Source organism: Ischnura elegans, chromosome 1 (assembly GCF_921293095.1).
Source record: "Ischnura elegans chromosome 1, ioIscEleg1.1, whole genome shotgun sequence".
In the NCBI taxonomy this organism is placed as follows: Eukaryota; Metazoa; Arthropoda; class Insecta; order Odonata; family Coenagrionidae; genus Ischnura; species Ischnura elegans.
The window spans coordinates 79,609,102-79,628,031 of record NC_060246.1 but is presented as its reverse complement, the minus strand read 5'-3'; the positions used below and the strand labels follow the sequence as shown (position 1 = coordinate 79,628,031).

Below are 18,930 nucleotides of genomic sequence, written 5' to 3'. Positions count from 1 at the left end.
GTAAGAAATTCATTCTAACAAGAGAAGCCCGAAATAATACTAAGATACATTACTATTGCTTCAGTTTGGATGCAGAGAGGACATTGTATACATTCCCAATTCACAATACCCATATATAGCCCATTCACAATGAGAGAGCAAAATAATGAATGTTGAATGAAAGAAAAAATGTTAAATGTTGACTCACCTCATTAGGGTTTTTATTGGCACCTAGTCTGGCATGAGTTAGGTGAAGGAGCTTAGCAACAGGAAGGACATTTGATCCAGTGTACATTAAGGCAAAATACACGGCCCCAGTATGATGAAGTAGAGCAATTGCAGAGCCAGGGTTGTCACGCAGGGATTCCCAGAGCAGAGTGCACACTCTCTCCACCAAACCGGGCTCAAAGGTCAAAAGGAGCTGGGAAAGGTGGGGCAACACTCCGGGATCTGATATCTGCCTCTTAACTCTTGGAATAGGTCGAATGACAGCTCCATCAGAATCCCTAAAATGCATAAAGAAGAAAATCAATCCCAGATAGAAAACTAGTGTTGACAGTGAAAGCACATCTGTTTACTAATTCAAACAACAAAGCAAAATTGATATTCTAACAAGAAAGTTAGGAAGCATCCAGATATTGTAACATATTATGGAATAACAGATTTCTTCCTATGATTAAGCTGCCATTTTTTCAATAATCTATACTGTTTTCATACTGCAAAAAGCAATTAAAGAGAAGAAAGTAATTCATTATTTTTTAGCAATAAAAAAATATCATCTTACCTGCTAGGAAAAAAGTTGCACATTTTTATTAGAGTATCAAGGATAAGTGTTGCTAGGCGACTCTCATCCATTACAGGAGGATTGCTGTTGGCAGCTATCAGAGTCCAACGCAATTGAGGAACTTGAACCAGAGGCCGCCATCCATCCATTCCTTGAGCCCAGCAACGCGTTCGAGCAGTCAACTTGTTTTCATTCCAAAGCTTCTGCATCTACGAGATGAAACAGGAAGACTATAAAATGGGATTTAAGTTAATAATCCAACATACAGTCCAACTATGGCCGAGTGTCAACTTGATTTCAATGGAGAGGTACCATAGGTCTCTTGGCAAGCAGGATAATTATTTCCCTATTATATACTAAATACATATATAAATACTTCAACATTCTTAGCACAAAACTAAAATATAATATGAAGTCCATTTGAAAAAACTCTTCTGTACAAGTTTAATTTACAAAAGATAGTGAAATTTAGTTCTTGGTTGAAACTGAGTGACTATCAGGGGAAATAAAAATCCAGTTACCTCTCGGAATGTAATAGGCCCCTTCATTTCTTCAGAACTTCCCCCATAATACCATTCTTTCTCTTCTTCTCTGGTACTTGATTCACCCTGGCCTTTGGGCGCAGCCTCTATAGTATTACCAGCAAGAATTGCAGCAGTAGTGAGTGTTGCCCTTCCTTCATGCAAATGTGCCAACGTCAGAAGATCAACTAATACCCTCACTCCATTGGCATCTAAAAATTCTTTAACATTACGACGAACTAGGGCAAGGTTGGAAATGAAGATTAACAGTCGATCACGTTCTGTTCGATCCATGCACTGAAGTGAAAATAGTAAGACACCAGTTTTAGTAATTCACCACATAAGCAAAAAATTATGCAGTTTAAAATCAATTAAGCTAAATTATAACTGACCCGAAACAACATTTCAACAATATATTTAGTATCAGAAAATGGCCCAATATCATCATGATGCCTTCCATACACTATTGCCATTGCCTGAAGACACATACATTTCATTTCTGGCTTTGCACTTAATAAGAAACGGTGGTATAAGTCATTGAAAAATTCATACCTGCAAAAGAAATGCATAGAGAAAGTGTTAATTGTACAAACTATGTGATAAATTAGCTCAATGATCACCACAATTAATAAATATGGTCTCACGATCTGCGTATTGGAGACGATGAGGTCGAGGACGATTTGCTGTTTTCTTGATTGGCATTGTCACTCGGAGCTTTCAGAGAGCCTGTGTTAACACCATCTCGTTCCAGGAGAAGGCGAAGGTAATAGTCACCTATTCGAATTTCATCTGCCAAACATTGGTATGTGACTTCAAATTCAGCATGATTCCAAGATACAGAGAGAGTTCCTCCAGAACTTGCTACTTCTCTATCAGCTACAAATGATTTGACTTCATTGTCCAAAGCATCTCTCAGTTCGTCTCTTGTCTGTTCAGCATGAATTGAAAGAATGAAAAGAAGTTTAAATAAACAGTGTAGGTAAAAATATTCACTTGAAATGCTACCACGATAACTTAATTCCTTCTAGTTCTGAGAAGTCATGGAATAAACACTAATATCAATGAAAAGTTGAACAAGAAAACACAGAATTTAAAAAATTATCCTGAATTTTTCCCAAACTCCGATTCTCACACACCAATTGTTGGCATCATATATGTACATGGAAATAGGTTTTGACAGTAAATCACAACTGCAAATGTAGAAAACTTAACAAACAAAAATATTTAACTATAAAACCAAGAGTGAGTAATTGACTGAGCTCCAACCCTCAATTGCTAACTAAGATATAAATGTTACCAAAATATTTAAAAATAATGATAAGCTTGCCTTATGGTTCCATATGAGATTCGGCAATGCATGGTCCCTTCCAAACTGGAAATAAAATAATGGCCAATTAGCCTCACTTTTTATCCTCTCCCTTCGTTTTCTTAGGACAATGGGTCGAGAGCTTAGGTCTGTAGCCGCACTCGAAGACTTGGAACTACCGATACCAGATTTTGAAACCCAATCAGGAGAAAATCCAACTCGAGCACTCCAATGTTGCAGTGTTCGCTGAAAAGAAAGACATAAGAAGTGCAGTTACCAGGTGATGTAAAGATAAAGTGTTATCAGAATTCATTAGAGGAGTAAAATTTTGTTTATAGCCATTACCTGTTAATTTTTAGTATGACTAATTAAAAAAAAACTCCCAATAACAAACAATGGTTGCAATAGGATACTTTTCTTCATCAAAGAAATCAATGAATTACAAAAGACTCCTACCAGCCAAACTCAATAGGGGGCTCCCAGGGTATTATGCAAGTGTAAATAAAATGCATTCATGCCATAGTCATGTAGCAAATGTAATGTTACACCCAAATGTAGTGTTATACCCAGATGTAGTGTTATACCCAAATGATTAGGATTAAGAAGTCCTAGATCACATAGAACTTAAATATGTATCAAATTTTCTGCTGTTTTTAGAAAGCCGAGAATTATGGAAATAACAGCTGCAGCTATGCAATCATGTTTGTATGGTTTACAATCACAGGTATAGCGAGTTTTCATTGCTTGGATGCAATACAGCATTTCAGATTCTGTAAGCTTTGATAAACTTGCATTACGATTTGCCAGTTGAAAATATGTATCTAGATTTGATAAGTCTCCTGCTATGTGAGAAGTAAAAATATAGTTTTTAAAGCCTCATATGCAACCACCTATTCACCCCAGACCCAGCCTCAGGCATGTGAATAACATGCATTCAGGATAGGCCTAAGCCATCACACACTGAGAAATTTTGCCGCGGGATGTCTGAATGCCACACAAGGAGGAGAAAACTAGGGACCCTTTTGCCAGAGGCTTAAATAAGTACATACAAGCAAAAGAGCAGACATGAAATCTCACATAGAAATACGAATAGCATAAGTTGTGTACTTGAGAGAGTAACTTAGGTGGGCTAAGTTCTCATTCTAATCATATTCACCATTATGGAAAGGTATTGTTCCCAATGATTATTTTGTATACGCTAACCATATATTGCCAGATATTTTAGTAAAGTCATATGGACAATTGATCACAATGCAATGAAGGAATATACACTGATCATGTTGGGTAGAAGAGAATTAGTCTTACAGGGTTTTACTTCCCGTCTCCATCTCTATCAAGATACTGCTCCAATGAACCAGTTCCTTTATAAGTCAGAATCTTTGACCATGCACATGACAACATCACAGCAATATTTGTACACATATAAATAAAGTTCATTCATGCATGACTAATGCCATACTTAATGTTTCATTCATGTTAATCCGAGAAAAATAAATAAAAACTTAAATTTCAAATACAACTTGATCAATTTACCTCGACTTGTTTCTCCACAAGGCGTAACTGTCGTTCCATGTTTGCCCACTGAGCAGCTGTTGGCTTCCGGAAACCCCAACTTCCACCTTTACCTTCACTTTCAGCCTGAGCAAGTTTCAAATTATCCCTTTCCAAAATATGCTCTTCTTCATGAGGTGGCACTTTCTCATCTGAGTCTAGGTATGCAAGCAAACCTGCAGGCTAATGACACAAAAAAATGTCTACCTACATAAATTGCTCAGGAAATTATAAAAATCTTTGTAAAAATGTCTAATGAATTATTGATTCGTGGTGATATATTATAATTTAAATAAAATATGAGACATTGTATGCAGGGTAGTTTTCTTTAAATAAAAAATGGCTCAATTTAAAAAACTAATTTCTCGCAACATTCTTTTAGCTATAAATTCTTTCAGACAATTCTATACACAAACACCAATTAACTCAAACGCTTAAACAGCATACCATGATTCTTTTAAGCAATCCCATTGCTGTAGGATGACCAGCCACCCAGAGTCCAACCAGGTGCCTGGAAAGTTGTCGGTGAGCTAAAAGGCGGCTATCCACAACAAGAGGGCCATTTTTACCAGTATTTCCTGCTCTTGAAGCCATATCACCCTGAGGATAATTAATAATTTCATAAAATTAATGACTTCAATCAATAACAGAAAGATTTCATCCGTACTTAATAAGCTAGAGAACAAATATGTGTAAAAAAGGCATAATAAATTCAAGTAAAGTTTCTCAATTCATTCATGATACAACTACCAATGTCTGGTCATCAAGTTAGCTGAAGAGCACTCTGAATAGTCTTATTTTCTGATCCATTTTCACACTCCATGAGTCACTAGTTTTATGTTGAACTAACACAGTGATAATTTAATTGGATATTTCAAATGTACAAATTGTATAATGTAACAGCATTCAGAAATATATCGCTTCGAGAGACATCAGTGGATTCAATGACTACCAATTCTCACAACATTAATAAGATAAGCAATACTGTTACCATGTACCCTAAACACTGAAAAAATATACACAAAGGAACTTAATTTCAACATGGGTAAATGCAGCTATACTATGTGTCAATAGCAGTTTTAATTCCCACCAAAGATTGCACTGAATTGAATAGTTTGCACTAAAAAGAATGAAAATGATTGATCCTAAAATAGGATAGCAAGCTACATATTTTGAGCAGGAACAATTAAACCATTAACTTACCAGTGAAGGTGGAATGGTAAATAATGCAGCAAGTAAATGTCTAGGCAAAGCTCCTTCCGCAAGAGCCAAGTCTTGCATGCGTGCAGCCACTTCTGCTTCCCCCTCCTCCACAATAGCACGCATCACAAGACCGGCACCTTTTACTATTGCCAATGAAGGATGCTGAAAAATTTCAAAAAAATGAAGTGATAAATATGTATTTTAAAATGACATCAATAATGCAGTAAAATAAGAGAAAAGTAAGATTCTGAAATGATAAATTATGAGTGGACATGTTAGAGCATCTACTGTCAGCTTAACAGTTGAAGCTCAATATTACAGAATGTTTGGGACCAGACACATTCCAGATTAATGACATTTCCGGTGAATAGATCTGTTACCTGGATGCAGGCAAGACTCCAACACAAAAAAAAAAAAAAAAAAAATGTTTTCAAAATGTGCATTGGCGTTAGTGGACATGATGAATTGATGAGTAAAGAGTCACGTTATGGGGAAAACCCAATAATATTCATAAAATTTATGATTAAATGTGATTAAAAAATACTAAGAAAAATTTGAAAAAGTTCTTTGTCTGTGAATCTCGACAGTAGAAGTAAGTCGTAAGTTGTAAAAGTAACCTTGATGATACCACCACTAATTGACAGGAAAATGGCAATTCAACTAGAACATCAATTTCTTGCTCTTCCATACTTTTCAATGTGAACCTGTCGCAAATTTCTTGTCATATTCACCACTGCTAACATTAACCTACCAGTAATCATCAAATGCTCTAATCAGAGGTAATCCTACTTGGAATGCGTTGCTGCAGAAAATAATAACTGATTATGAATTTTAACTTTTAAATTTAATATTAATAGTCGCAGCTAATATCTTATAAGTGCAGAGAACGTGAGTATTTTGGAAAAACTACTCGGCATTAACTTCATAAACAATCTTCAACTAGTCCGCATGACCCACAAAGAGACTTTCAGACTGCAGGCTTAGTGGGGGGGTCACCCCTTTAATGACCAACTTGAGAACATAATGCAGGGTGGCCTTTAACTCATCTCATGGAACTGCTTATCTCAATCCCAGGTATTAGGAAGGGATAAAAATGTTTTGAGAATGTCTAATGGTGCTACGGAAATAAAATATCCAAAATAAAAACTAATACAAGGTTCCCGCACTTGAAGCAATGGGCTATTTCACTTGTGGTGTTTCAAAAAAATTGACGAATTTTGGATCGTAACAGTGTGTGTATTCACTTGGGAAAACACTCTTTTCTGATCCAAGGATAATAAACAATTATCATTCATGTGCCATGCATTTACCAGAAAACTGCATCTCCTCTGATGGATTTTAAGTAATTTTGGGCATACAGCGTACACAACGTAAACTTAAACCCATTTCCATTCCTCTCGTAATTAAGTACAGAAAGTTTGAGTATTAGTTTGTAGATGCCGTGAATTCCACAGAATGAAATCACCACATCTGGGTATCCTAAGTCACGTAGTGAAATAATTTGCAGAAAAAAACTGCAAATTAATTCACTAGCTCTCGCGGGATAAGCACGAAGACAGCCAGGCTCTGAGAGGCAATGAAACCACTTGCCCATAACAGGACAAAAAGCCGTATTTGTACATGCAACTTTCAAAAATAGAAATTTTTAAAAAATCTGGAAAACCTTTGGTTGTTTAGATCATTCTGTTATTTAGATTTCTGGATTATCGATCATATACTGCATTACATCTCAAGGCAAAAATAAAATATTGTTCCAGCTAATATATAGATTAGCTCATGAGGTGGCTTCTCATTCAGGGATATAACCTTTATTCAATTTATAATAATACAGTAAAACCTCTATGTAGTGAACCACTTTACATCGTAAACCTCCATACTTCATACCACCCCTACGGTCCCGTCTGATTTGCATGTAAATTTATTGGCAAACCTCTTTGTAGTGAACCTCTTTATCATGTAAAACCTCCACTTATCTTACCAAGGAGACACCCCCAAGACGGCCTAACTACCTCCACAAATCGTAACGAGACAACTAGAGACCATTAATGCAGCCACGATTACGTACATGGAATGACATTTTCAGCGATAAATGTTTCATGCTTATTTTTTTTTCTTCTAACCTTTAACACTTTGAGTGCTAACGGCGTAATATTACGCCGCGCGAGGTGTTGCAGAATTTGCGGGCGGCGTAATATTACGACGGGCATTTTTGTTTACATTGTAGCGGCTCCCGCCTCAAAGTTACGCCGCTGGTATTACTCGGGTTCATGCGTTTGCTCTTGTAGGTGAAGTTAATGCCACAAAGTTGTATATTTCGTCATATTTTTTTTCCTTCAAGACAAAATGTGACCGAAGGTTCGCAAATCCCTACCTCGTTCGTCATTCGTGTGTTCTCTCGCCGGTGATCATGGAGCGAAATCTCGCCGACGAAGATATTGCCAATGCGTTGAATTGTTTTGACAGTGATGACAGTGAAAGTGATTTTGATGACTCAGATTGCGATGCTGACTACATGCCCAGCAAAGATAGTTCATCAGGTAATTTCCATTTCTTGCGTACTGTAGTAACGCAACCCACATGACCGTTTTTTGACTTCTTTTATGTATTTTTTGCGCAGTATTTCTTCGTACAATTACTGTTTTTCATTGTTTATATGATATTTATTTTAGACTCGGAAGGTTTGAACGAACCAGAAATGGTACACCAACTAAGTAAGCGAGGAGAAGCTCAAAATACGATGCGCAATCGTAGAGGTGCACCTAGAGGAAGACGGTCAACTAACAGAGGAGCGGGCCCGGGAGATATTTGGAGTGATATTGACGCAGTTCCCAACATTGCTGTCTTCACTGGTGACTATGGTGTGAAATCAAATACTGGGCTAAATAGTTCAAGTGATATGATGAATTTTTTTGAACATTTTTTCGATATCGATTTGATAAATCGTATCAAGGAACATACGAACTTATATGCAAGGCAAAGAATTGCAAAACTGAGGAGAGGGAACTCTCTATCCGCAAAAAGCAGATTGCAATCCTGGAAAACAGTGACTCAAGGTGACGTAAAAAAGTTTCTTGCCGTTATAATGCACATGAGCTTTAGCAAACGTCCTAGTATCCCTGATCATTGGAGCACTGATCCCGTCTTGGCGTGTGGCTTCTGTCCTGGTGTTTTTTCTAGAGATAGATTTCTCTCAATTTTAGGAAATTTCCATCTTGCGGACAACCAATTATTCATTGAAAAAGGCGTAGACGGTCACGACCCCTTATTCAAAGTGCGTCCATTACTCGAGCATTTTCGAAATAAATTTCAAAAATCCTACCAACCTGCAGAGGATATAACTGTAGATGAAGGAATTTGTCCCTTTCGTGGTAGGTTTTGCTACAAAGTGTACATGCCTCAGAAGCCAAGCAAATATGGCATAAAACTCTACATGCTCTCAGAAGCAAGCAGTGGTTTTGTTTGGAATGTGGATGTGTTTCATGGCCAGGAAAACTCTGGATTGGCTATAGTCAAGAGACTTTTGGCTTCGCTCGCTAATAAGGGTCACACATTATATACAGACCGATTTTACACAAGCATTGCCCTGGCCCGTGAATTGGAAAGCCTTCAAACGGGTTTAGTAGGTACTATTATGAAAAATAGGGCGGGGATTCCACTGGCGATAAAAAATGCTCGCCTATCTCGTGGAGAGCATGTTTTCGCGCGAAATGAAAATATATTAGTTCAGCGTTGGAAAGACAAACGTGATGTGTTTCTGCTCTCCACTCGACATACAAGTGACATGATCACTTTCAAAGATCGCAGAGGAAGGGAGAAAACCAAACCTGCGATAGTAATAGACTATAATAAGAAAAAATTTGGTGTGGACCTAAGTGATCAACTAATGAGTTACGGTGCCCTGGATCATCGGTCAGTGAAGTGGTGGCGTAAGCTGGCATTCCACCTAATAGTTATGGCAGTGACAAATGCCACAATCATGTACAATCAGTTAAGCCGAAAGTCCGTTGCAGTCACCTATTTTATGCAAAAAATTTGTTCGGAGTTAGTTACATTAGAAGACGAATCGCCCCTTGAAAACGCCAGAGCCCAGATAACTAGAATATCTGAAAAGCATTTCATTGAAAAAATTCCCGTACCACCAGGACAAAAGAAGGCTCAAAAGAGGTGTAAGGTGTGCTCCGAAAAAGGGCGAAAAACGACTGGGAAAGCTGCCCGAAAATGTACTTCCTATCAGTGTAATACATGTAAGATTGGTCTCTGCATAGAGCCATGCTTCCAGCTTTTCCACACAAGGAAGAACTTTGCGATATAGCTAGTTTATATGGATTTTTGTTATTGTTCAAATACTGATTATTATCATTCTAAATGTTATTTACTATTATAATTTCAAATATCGGTAATTATTATTTCAAATTAGTGTGTTGTGATCATTTTATAAATAAATTTATGAAAAACAATGATTTTTCAACTTTTTGAAAACACAAAAATGGGCTTTTTCTTTGCTTCTGCCGTTTCTTTATGCATTATGATATACAAAATATTTCAATGTTAGTTCAAAAGATAAAAGTATGATCTTAAAATTAATGCTATTCACTCATGCATATCTTAAAAATTCTTTTTGTAACATTGCTTTGAAAAGTGCAAAAAATAGCCAGCACTGGGGTAAAGACATGGTGATATTCACCCAGCACCCAAAGTGTTAATATGCTGTAATTTTCACGTTAATCATTAGTTGTGGCCATTTTGTTCCATATGAGAGCATACCTAACAGTAAATAAGAAAAAAAGTATCCAACTATCCTAATCATTTTAAGTGACTATAAAATTAAGAGAGATCACATTTTTTTCTCTCAAATCATGGTAAAAATCACGCGATAGCACTCGCTTTCTGTTACTATTAAATAATAAAAAATGGTGCCTATCACTGAAACCTCTCTATAGTGAACCTCCAAACATCAAATCGCTCAAATTTTGGTCCCTTCCATTACGATGTAAAGAGGTTTTACTGTAATAAGGAAAACCTAGGAAGCATAGGACTCATTTCTTTAATTACAGTCTCTAGAAGTTTAGTGTTATTCATTTAAAACATTACTCTCAAAGAAAAGGTAGTCCCATAAATGTTGAAGACTATTTTCTTAGGTCTTCATTATCATTGCTAGCTATAATTTGGAATGATTTATCTTTGCTTTAACAAATTTCCAAAAGGTCATTTCAAATCAGACTTCTCAAATATGCATATAAATATAAGAAATATTCATCATAAAGAGCATACTGACACTCATTGATAGAGATACTTTTGACAAAAAGACCACTCATAAGAATTTCTACTCCTTCAAGTAATACAATGCAAGAATGATATTTTGAGTACATACCTGAAACAAACGAAATAGAGAACGGCCCCTTTCTGCAACCATTTTTAGAAGAGAATCAAAATGAGTTCCATCAGTAGTTTCACTATAAGGCACACAGAGAGCAAAGGTTAGGAAATCCAACACAGCAGCAACCACAAGAGCTCCAGTTCCACGACTCTGCCAAGAATATAACACATTCAACAAATTAATGATTATACCACAACACGACACAATATGTACAATGATGAGGCAACGTTTACTGCATACGTGAACACGTATAATATTCAAGCAAATCTTAGTTTCAATAAAAATAGGATATAATAAATCACCCACCACATGTGAAGCCCACATATCCAACAGTGAGGCCAGAAAAGTCCGTGAGGAAAGCAACGATGATTTATTCAGCTGTTCTTGGCGAATGTCCTGAGGCTGATGCATATGAACATGTTGGCAATGCATTGGTTGCATCAACGCACACGTAGTGTCCAAGGCTGCTTGAGCAACTCCCTCCTCACCACCACGTAATGCATAAACAACCTTGCGACCCATGTACTCCCGAAATCTGAAAACAAATCCATAAGCCATTCCTAGCTTAATTCCAATCACAATAGAGTGAAAAACATGATTTTGGGGATCCAGGTTGAGGTTGTCTATATAATAAGAAGTGAAATTAATTCAATCCATCAAATCAACCAACTGTGATAAATGCAAATTTCATGAGTTAAAGCAATCTCAGCTATGTCTCACCCCAGCAGGGTGTTAAGATTTCTATGAAATAGTATTTAACTTCCAGTTTCAGCCGACAATGCTGGATTTTTCATTCTGTTTGAAGTTTTTGAATGCACAAGTAGCGCCATCTTTTATCAACTAATGAGATTACTATGTATGTCCGTGGTTTAGAGTTTAGTTACTTTGTTGAAGTTACTTTTACTAATGGTTTATAAAAAAAATCGAAGTGAGATAGTGAAGTCTGATTTTATTTTTTTTTAACTAAACAGCTGAATCTAGTGCTGTTGCTTGAAGACTTCATCTACTTGAATTCTAAGGATTGCTGCTATAATATTTTATCAGATAGGAGAAAAGCTATCAGCTTCAACAATACGAAACTTCGAAATTTAGGTGAATATGTCCGCATTCACAATTCCCACCATGAATCCAATCATAGCAAAATTACGACTTACATAATAAAATACGACTATGCAGAGGTAGGCAGATTGATGGCATTGTATTCTACAGAGCATTATCTTAAATATAGCATCATTCCACAGAAAAACATCACACAAGGAGCTATCAGTGGTTAAGGGAGGGCAGGGTGGACAATTTCATCCTGTAACAGATGGCTTACCCTGCAAGATTTGTGAATGCTGCAAATCCAACCTTGGAAGCCGCCAAACGCCGAAGTGCATGAAACTGGGCCTCAAGTTCCATTAGAGCAACAGGATCAGATAGTTCTGCAGCTTTATTGTTTCCACCAGGACTGCTTGGATTATTAGCTGCCTTCTGCATTAGAGCTTGCAAGGCAGCAGTGATTTTCTTCTCTTTGTTGTCAGCAAGTAATCCCTTTCAAAATGCCAGACAATAAAAATTAATGATGGGTAACTAATAACATTTTTAAGTCAACTAAGCAGCAACATTATCATCTGCTCTCTAACTCAAAGTTAATCACTGAGACACACTATATACGTTTAAGTCAAGGACAGATGACATATATTCATAACATGATACGTAACTTCTTTCATGAAGATCTATCATGTATCTCAGACTGATGTGAATGACATCCAACTTTTAAGGTTAAGAGAAACAAAAATTTCAGAATTATGCACACAGTAAAAAATTGCATGAGCATGGTCATTGACTTCACACACCTTTTAGCATTCACAGGTGGTAACCAATAATTTTAATTAATCAAAACTTTTGGTTGCATTTTAAAAGCACGTCTTACAAAACTTAAAAAAAACTAAGATTACAAAATCTGGAAAAAGAAGAAGACATTAATTCAAGTTATTCAGAGTTACTATACAATGCAGATATCTCAGGGTAGATGTGATGGAACTTATACAAATTAAATTAAAAACACTGGCTCTTTTCAACAGTTACTTTAATTTCACCACTAGTTCAATTATGTAAGCATAATTCCAAGAATAACACAGTGAAATTTCAGCTCAAGAAATATTATTGATTTACAACTCATGATTTAGGTAACTTCATAAACAACTCATCAGCATTCAAGGACAGGGTGTCATACCAAACAATACCATCAGCATGGAGGTTAAGTTATTTCCAGGTAACCCAAAATATGCGGAATTTGAAAGTCCATATTTTCAAGTTTCAGTAGGGAAAATGCCACTCCCTTTCTTGCAATTCAAATCACCTTGAGACGTGTTTTACCAATATAAATAAGAATGAAATTGTATGCAATTTATAAACATACTAGAATTCTAAATGTTCTGCTTAGAAAAATTAGTTCAGTAGTGAATTCACATTGTGCACAGTATTTTTTAATGCTGAACTGAATGACCCCGTTTGAAACTATTCCAGCACACTTACATCTTGGGTAACTGAGTGAATGAGGCCACTGTAAGGAACATTGGCATTGAACCTTTCCACCATTTCTGCAAAAGTTCTCCTCCCAGGAGGCTGCTGCAGAAATCGCAAATGCATCGACTCCACCTAAAACAGTAAATATTTACGTCAATTGTAGCAAATAATAAATCACACAGTTTTAGCCACTCTATTACAACATATTACAGAAAAGTCAAATTATAGCTTATTTGGTGCTGCTCTAATGGCTAAATCAAAAAAACAAAATATTTCTATATCTTCCAACAACTGGTTTGGATGTTCTGAACGCAATTTTGTACCTTAATTAGCTTTGGTTGTGGGCAGGAGCAGCGTTATAAGTGGGAGGTTTGGTAAGGTTAAAGTAGTTATCAAGATACCATCGTGCACTGGTGGTGTATGGGCAAAATACACATTACCCTCCCGCACTTCACAATTTACCAACATTTTGGATGCTTCACAGTAAAGCTCCAATAACCATTCTTCATCTTTCATTCTCTATCCTGTGATAGAAAATTATGGTTACCTCATTCAGATTCTTTTCTGTAACAGTCTCCTTGACTCCTGTCACTCCGTGTTACAAACACTTATTACACTGAGATACAATTTCCTCCTCTGAAGCATTTACTTATTTTGATTGAATTTTATTATTGTCCTCTTGCTTTTTAAACCTCATCCTTCAAAACATTCCATCAAAAATTTACACTATTATGAAGTACAACATTTACATAATTCAAATTAGGGATGAGTCGATTCCAAATGTCGATTCTCGATTCCACCGATTCTCGGGCACGGAATCGGAATCGAGAATCGATCGCCTAAAGTCGATTCCGATTCCATCGATTCCAGGAAGATATATGTTATGAATATAGACTATAAGTTTGGGGCATAAAGGCTGCCACACACCTAAGCGGCCGCGGTGTCAGCCTTGCCCGCGCGGAGAATACGCCTGGCACGCGGGTGCTGCGACGAACATGCCTAAGAGGCCACGGAAACATGAAAATGTCGGCAAGAGTGACAAACCGACGAACCCTGAAATGCCTCGTGCTTATGAGCAACTCTCAGAGAAAATGAATTGGAAACCACGGGTTCGGGAAGCATTGCATGCGTTTTTTGTTCTTTTATTAACCGCTGCACAGTGGTCGGAAATCGAAAAACGCCGGACAAAAGTCCGAAATGGCTTTTTTTGAGGTAGACAATTGAAATTTGGTACAAATACGGGGAAATAGTTGCTGATTTTGAAATAGCAAGTCATTTTTATTAAGTCTCAGCCGTTACGGAGTTACAGAGGCTTAAACATGACGAAATTTCGAAAAACACGCCATTTATCATTTTTCTTCGAAAATGTAAAAAGTTACGCAGGTGGTAGAGCAGTGGATGGATTTTCATGAAATTTTTAACATGTTCATCTGTCATTATAGTTTCTCGCCTGTACTTTTCATAAGTTTCAGACATTTTTGTTGATATTTGTGTGCTGTAATGTATCAAAATGGCGGAAGCTTTTTTCAAGCAAAATTTCACTTAAAGCAGTCATTATCTTTTTTATAAGAAATATGTATGTCGAGATATTTCGTAATAATTCTGAGAAAACATATTTAAACGTTTGTCTGCAAAAGGTTTGGGAAAAAGTTTGCGGCCCTGAGAGAAAATTCGAATTTTCGACCGCGCGTCGCGGTCCGGCTCCACGCGGCGGACCCCGGTAATATCGATTGCGTGTGATGGTTGAAGTTGTTTGCACTTAAATTCCTCAAATTTGCCTTTTTCAAGCAAAAAACACTTTTGTGGATTTCCTAAGGTTCTATATCGAAGATATTTTGAAAGCAGTATTGGTCATTAGGTCATAAAATGGCGGACATTTTGTTAGGCAAAAGTTAACATAAAGTAGTCATTATCTCTGGTTTTAGAAAAATGTATATCATGATTTTTTGTCAGGGTATTAAGTAAACATAATTTTAAAGTATTCTGCAAAAATCTGCGGAAAAAGTTTGCGACTCTGAGAAAAAATTCCAATTTTCGATCGCGTTTCCCGGCCCGGCTCGGCTCAGCGCGGCCTCGAAACTCCGACTCCTCGTACTGACGAATTTCTGAGGACCTTAATGTCCTGTATTCGCCTTACTCAAGACATCCATGCTTTCAATGATAACCAAATGTCATATATTTATTATCATGGAGGGATACTATATCCAGCGCATGTGTTTGTAGACTGTGATGCCTAGCTGTGATGAATATGCTTTTCTTCGGTTACTCCACGGAATTTTCCGAGTAATTATGAACTCCTTCAATTCCTGAGTGCACATGAGGGTGTTTTGTTCCTCATACACGCTTTTGTGGAAGGGTGTTGGGTTGGCTGTTTTCCCTTTCCACTCTCTTTGCATTTTCAAACTGCAAGCCGCCAAATCCCTCCGCCTTCACCATGCGACTCGGTCCCTGAGGGAGTTTTTATGACACCGCGCACCCTTTAACAGTTATGATGGGTTTTCCCTGGGTGGACCTTCCCTATCCTTTAAAGAAAATGCATGTTGAGCAGTAGTTCTATCTTGGCATTTGTGGTGAAGTGAATTGGGAGAAATCTGTTCTGAAAAAATATTTTTTTTACTCGCGATATTGAGTGTGAGTGATAGGAATCCCTACCGATTTTTTTCCTCAGCAATCCTCACCTTATTCGAGGTAAGATATATTTCCATGTGTTTTTGCCTGGTGTTAGTCATTCGTGCTTTTTCGTCCCAGGTTTCTTACGTCCCTTGAACTATTTTTTACAAACTTTCTTCAATACCGATTTTTCGCCCCTACTTTCTGGTGTTATGTAGCCTATCGTTGTTGAACAATTTGTGGAATGGGTAGATTCATTCTATTACATTAATTTTCAGACCTTAGACAAGTTTTTCAGTCCTTATTGGATGTGTCTTTCAATTTTATCACACGGCTTGAGCTCCATAATAGATTGATGGGCATAAAGTTAAAATCACCAACTGAAAAAATGTAATATTTGTTTAATTTTCTTGTGCGAAGATTTGATTTAGGTCAATTTGATGACGCTATTAGAAGTCTTCGCGAATTTGTCAGATTAAGCTTTTTGTTGCCCAACTTGCAAATGTTGAAATGGAAGTTCTCGGAATAAAAAAACATTTTTAAAGCGAAATAACGCATGGCTCATGGAGTCGATGAACTTTCCTGACACCGTGCGTCAGTATTTGACTAGCACTTCTGCTGAGACTAGTAAATACCATCCGGCGAAAACCTTTCTTTTTCATTGAACGACATAATATTTTTATTCTTGGGTTATTTACTTTTAAATAATTACTTCCTAGGTTCACTGGGAAGGCCGGAAATAGATTTTAGTAGTTTGCGACTCTGAGAAAAAATTGGAATTTTTTCTCAGAGTCGCAAACTTTTTCCGCAGATTTTTGCAGAATACTTTAAAATTATGTTTACTTAATACCCTGACAAAAAATCATGATATACATTTTTCTAAAACCAGAGATAATGACTACTTTATGTTAACTTTTGCCTAACAAAATGTCCGCCATTTTATGACCTAATGACCAATACTGCTTTCAAAATATCTTCGATATAGAACCTTAGGAAATCCACAAAAGTGTTTTTTGCTTGAAAAAGGCAAATTTGAGGAATTTAAGTGCAAACAACTTCAACCATCACACGCAATCGATATTACCGGGGTCCGCCGCGTGGAGCCGGACCGCGACGCGCGGTCGAAAATTCGAATTTTCTCTCAGGGCCGCAAACTTTTTCCCAAACCTTTTGCAGACAAACGTTTAAATATGTTTTCTCAGAATTATTACGAAATATCTCGACATACATATTTCTTATAAAAAAGATAATGACTGCTTTAAGTGAAATTTTGCTTGAAAAAAGCTTCCGCCATTTTGATACATTACAGCACACAAATATCAACAAAAATGTCTGAAACTTATGAAAAGTACAGGCGAGAAACTATAATGACAGATGAACATGTTAAAAATTTCATGAAAATCCATCCACTGCTCTACCACCTGCGTAACTTTTTACATTTTCGAAGAAAAATGATAAATGGCGTGTTTTTCGAAATTTCGTCATGTTTAAGCCTCTGTAACTCCGTAACGGCTGAGACTTAATAAAAATGACTTGCTATTTCAAAATCAGCAACTATTTCCCCGTATTTGTACCAAATTTCAATTGTCTACCTCAAAAAAAGCCATTTCGGACTTTTGTCCGGCGTTTTTCGATTTCCGACCACTGTGCGCTGGTGATGGCAAATCAAATTATTGCGATTATGAATCACCTTCGGAGAATTCATCTGGACTAACAATTTTAAAGTATAATATATCGATATATATGTTTTTATTTTCGAATGTTATTTGAAGTCGGATGAAAATAAAAACGTGCAGAGAGCGAGTTTTCCTGTGAAAAAAAGTTTCTTATAAATACGCGCTGAGAGCGGTTTTTTTATATAAGTAACTTTTTTAGACTAACATGCGTCTGCGTCAATAATAAAAAAATTAGACACATTCGCGTTTGTATAGCCCAGTTTCATCAATGCAACCCTTGAGGAAGTTGATACTTGCTTGGCATAAGCCAACAGGGTACAAAGGAGAGGGTTTCTAACTAATTTTCACACCCTTCATAATAGAAAAAAACTATTTTTCAAATTTCATTTTTTTCATTTTTCATTTTTGTAAATTCATGAGTTTTAAATATTTTGTTTTCTTTTATGAAGGAAAGTAATTGTGTTTTTATATTTTGGGGGGTCCTCTTGCTATACCACTGGTCAGTGGTTCATCCTAAGATTTTTCCTATTTTCGTTTCCAAACCCAAGCATAACAGTTTAGGTCCTGAGCATGTAAAGATGTTTTAAAAAAACAACTTGAAAGCCTATAAAAAAGATTTTTAATTTATAAAAATATTAAAATGTGTATGAAAATCTAAAAAGCATTTCATTAATGGTATGTACCCAGAATAAACTTGAATAATGACTTTGTTTAATGGCAGGAATTTGAAAATGCATTTGTAATCGAAAATATCCGATTTGAAAGATCAGGCTCCAAAAATCCTGGATCCGTCCATGCTAGTTATTTTATTCTATTCAATTCTTAAATTTTAATGACAGCAATACTACAGATAAATCAAAATCCCACCTGTTGGAAGGAACAAGAATCGATGGAATCGGAATCGAGAATCGGGAATCGATTTGAAGGAATCGGAATTGGAATCGGAATCGAAAAAAAGTGGAATCGACTCATCCCTAATTCAAATACATTCCACTAATTTGCATTTATTTAATTAGCAAAAATGTATCCAAAACACTCAATGCATCTGTTTCAAAGGCACCAGCCATGTCCATAGCAATAAGGGGAGGATACACGGGTATGTCTCTAACACGAGTTTATACAGTTTTTATGATGGTAATTTTTTTGAACAAACACCTCCACATCAGCAAGAAGACTGTAATAGGGTAGTTTCCTTCATCAAAGAAAACGAAAGGCATTGATTGCGATTCGTTACCCACCATTACTGTATTCAAAATATACAAATTATTTGGTTTAAGAAATCCCAATTTAGACGAATGGCAATAGCCAATTTTATCCTCATTTGAAAAAGGCCTGATTGGCGCCCATGCGATGCCACTCCACGTGACGTCACAGGGACCTAGTTTCTACACGAGTAAATAGAAGTTTTACAT

At 36.6% G+C, this 18,930-nt stretch overlaps 1 protein-coding gene across 1 annotated transcript in view; it reads right to left on the bottom strand.

Annotated features, from left to right (window-relative positions):
- LOC124164077 (dnaJ homolog subfamily C member 13) overlaps window positions 1-18,930 on the bottom strand; it is a 64,045-nt gene that overhangs the window by 30,499 nt on the left and 14,616 nt on the right. The window contains exons 8-20 of the mRNA XM_046541253.1: window positions 13,242-13,364; window positions 12,040-12,254; window positions 11,028-11,256; window positions 10,716-10,871; window positions 5,345-5,506; window positions 4,589-4,741; window positions 4,124-4,324; window positions 2,612-2,836; window positions 1,929-2,212; window positions 1,677-1,836; window positions 1,285-1,581; window positions 764-972; window positions 188-485 (exon numbers count right to left, since the gene is read on the bottom strand). Coding sequence (XP_046397209.1) covers window positions 188-485; window positions 764-972; window positions 1,285-1,581; window positions 1,677-1,836; window positions 1,929-2,212; window positions 2,612-2,836; window positions 4,124-4,324; window positions 4,589-4,741; window positions 5,345-5,506; window positions 10,716-10,871; window positions 11,028-11,256; window positions 12,040-12,254; window positions 13,242-13,364 — 2,712 coding nt within the window. The remainder of the gene's footprint in view (window positions 1-187; window positions 486-763; window positions 973-1,284; window positions 1,582-1,676; window positions 1,837-1,928; window positions 2,213-2,611; window positions 2,837-4,123; window positions 4,325-4,588; window positions 4,742-5,344; window positions 5,507-10,715; window positions 10,872-11,027; window positions 11,257-12,039; window positions 12,255-13,241; window positions 13,365-18,930) is intronic.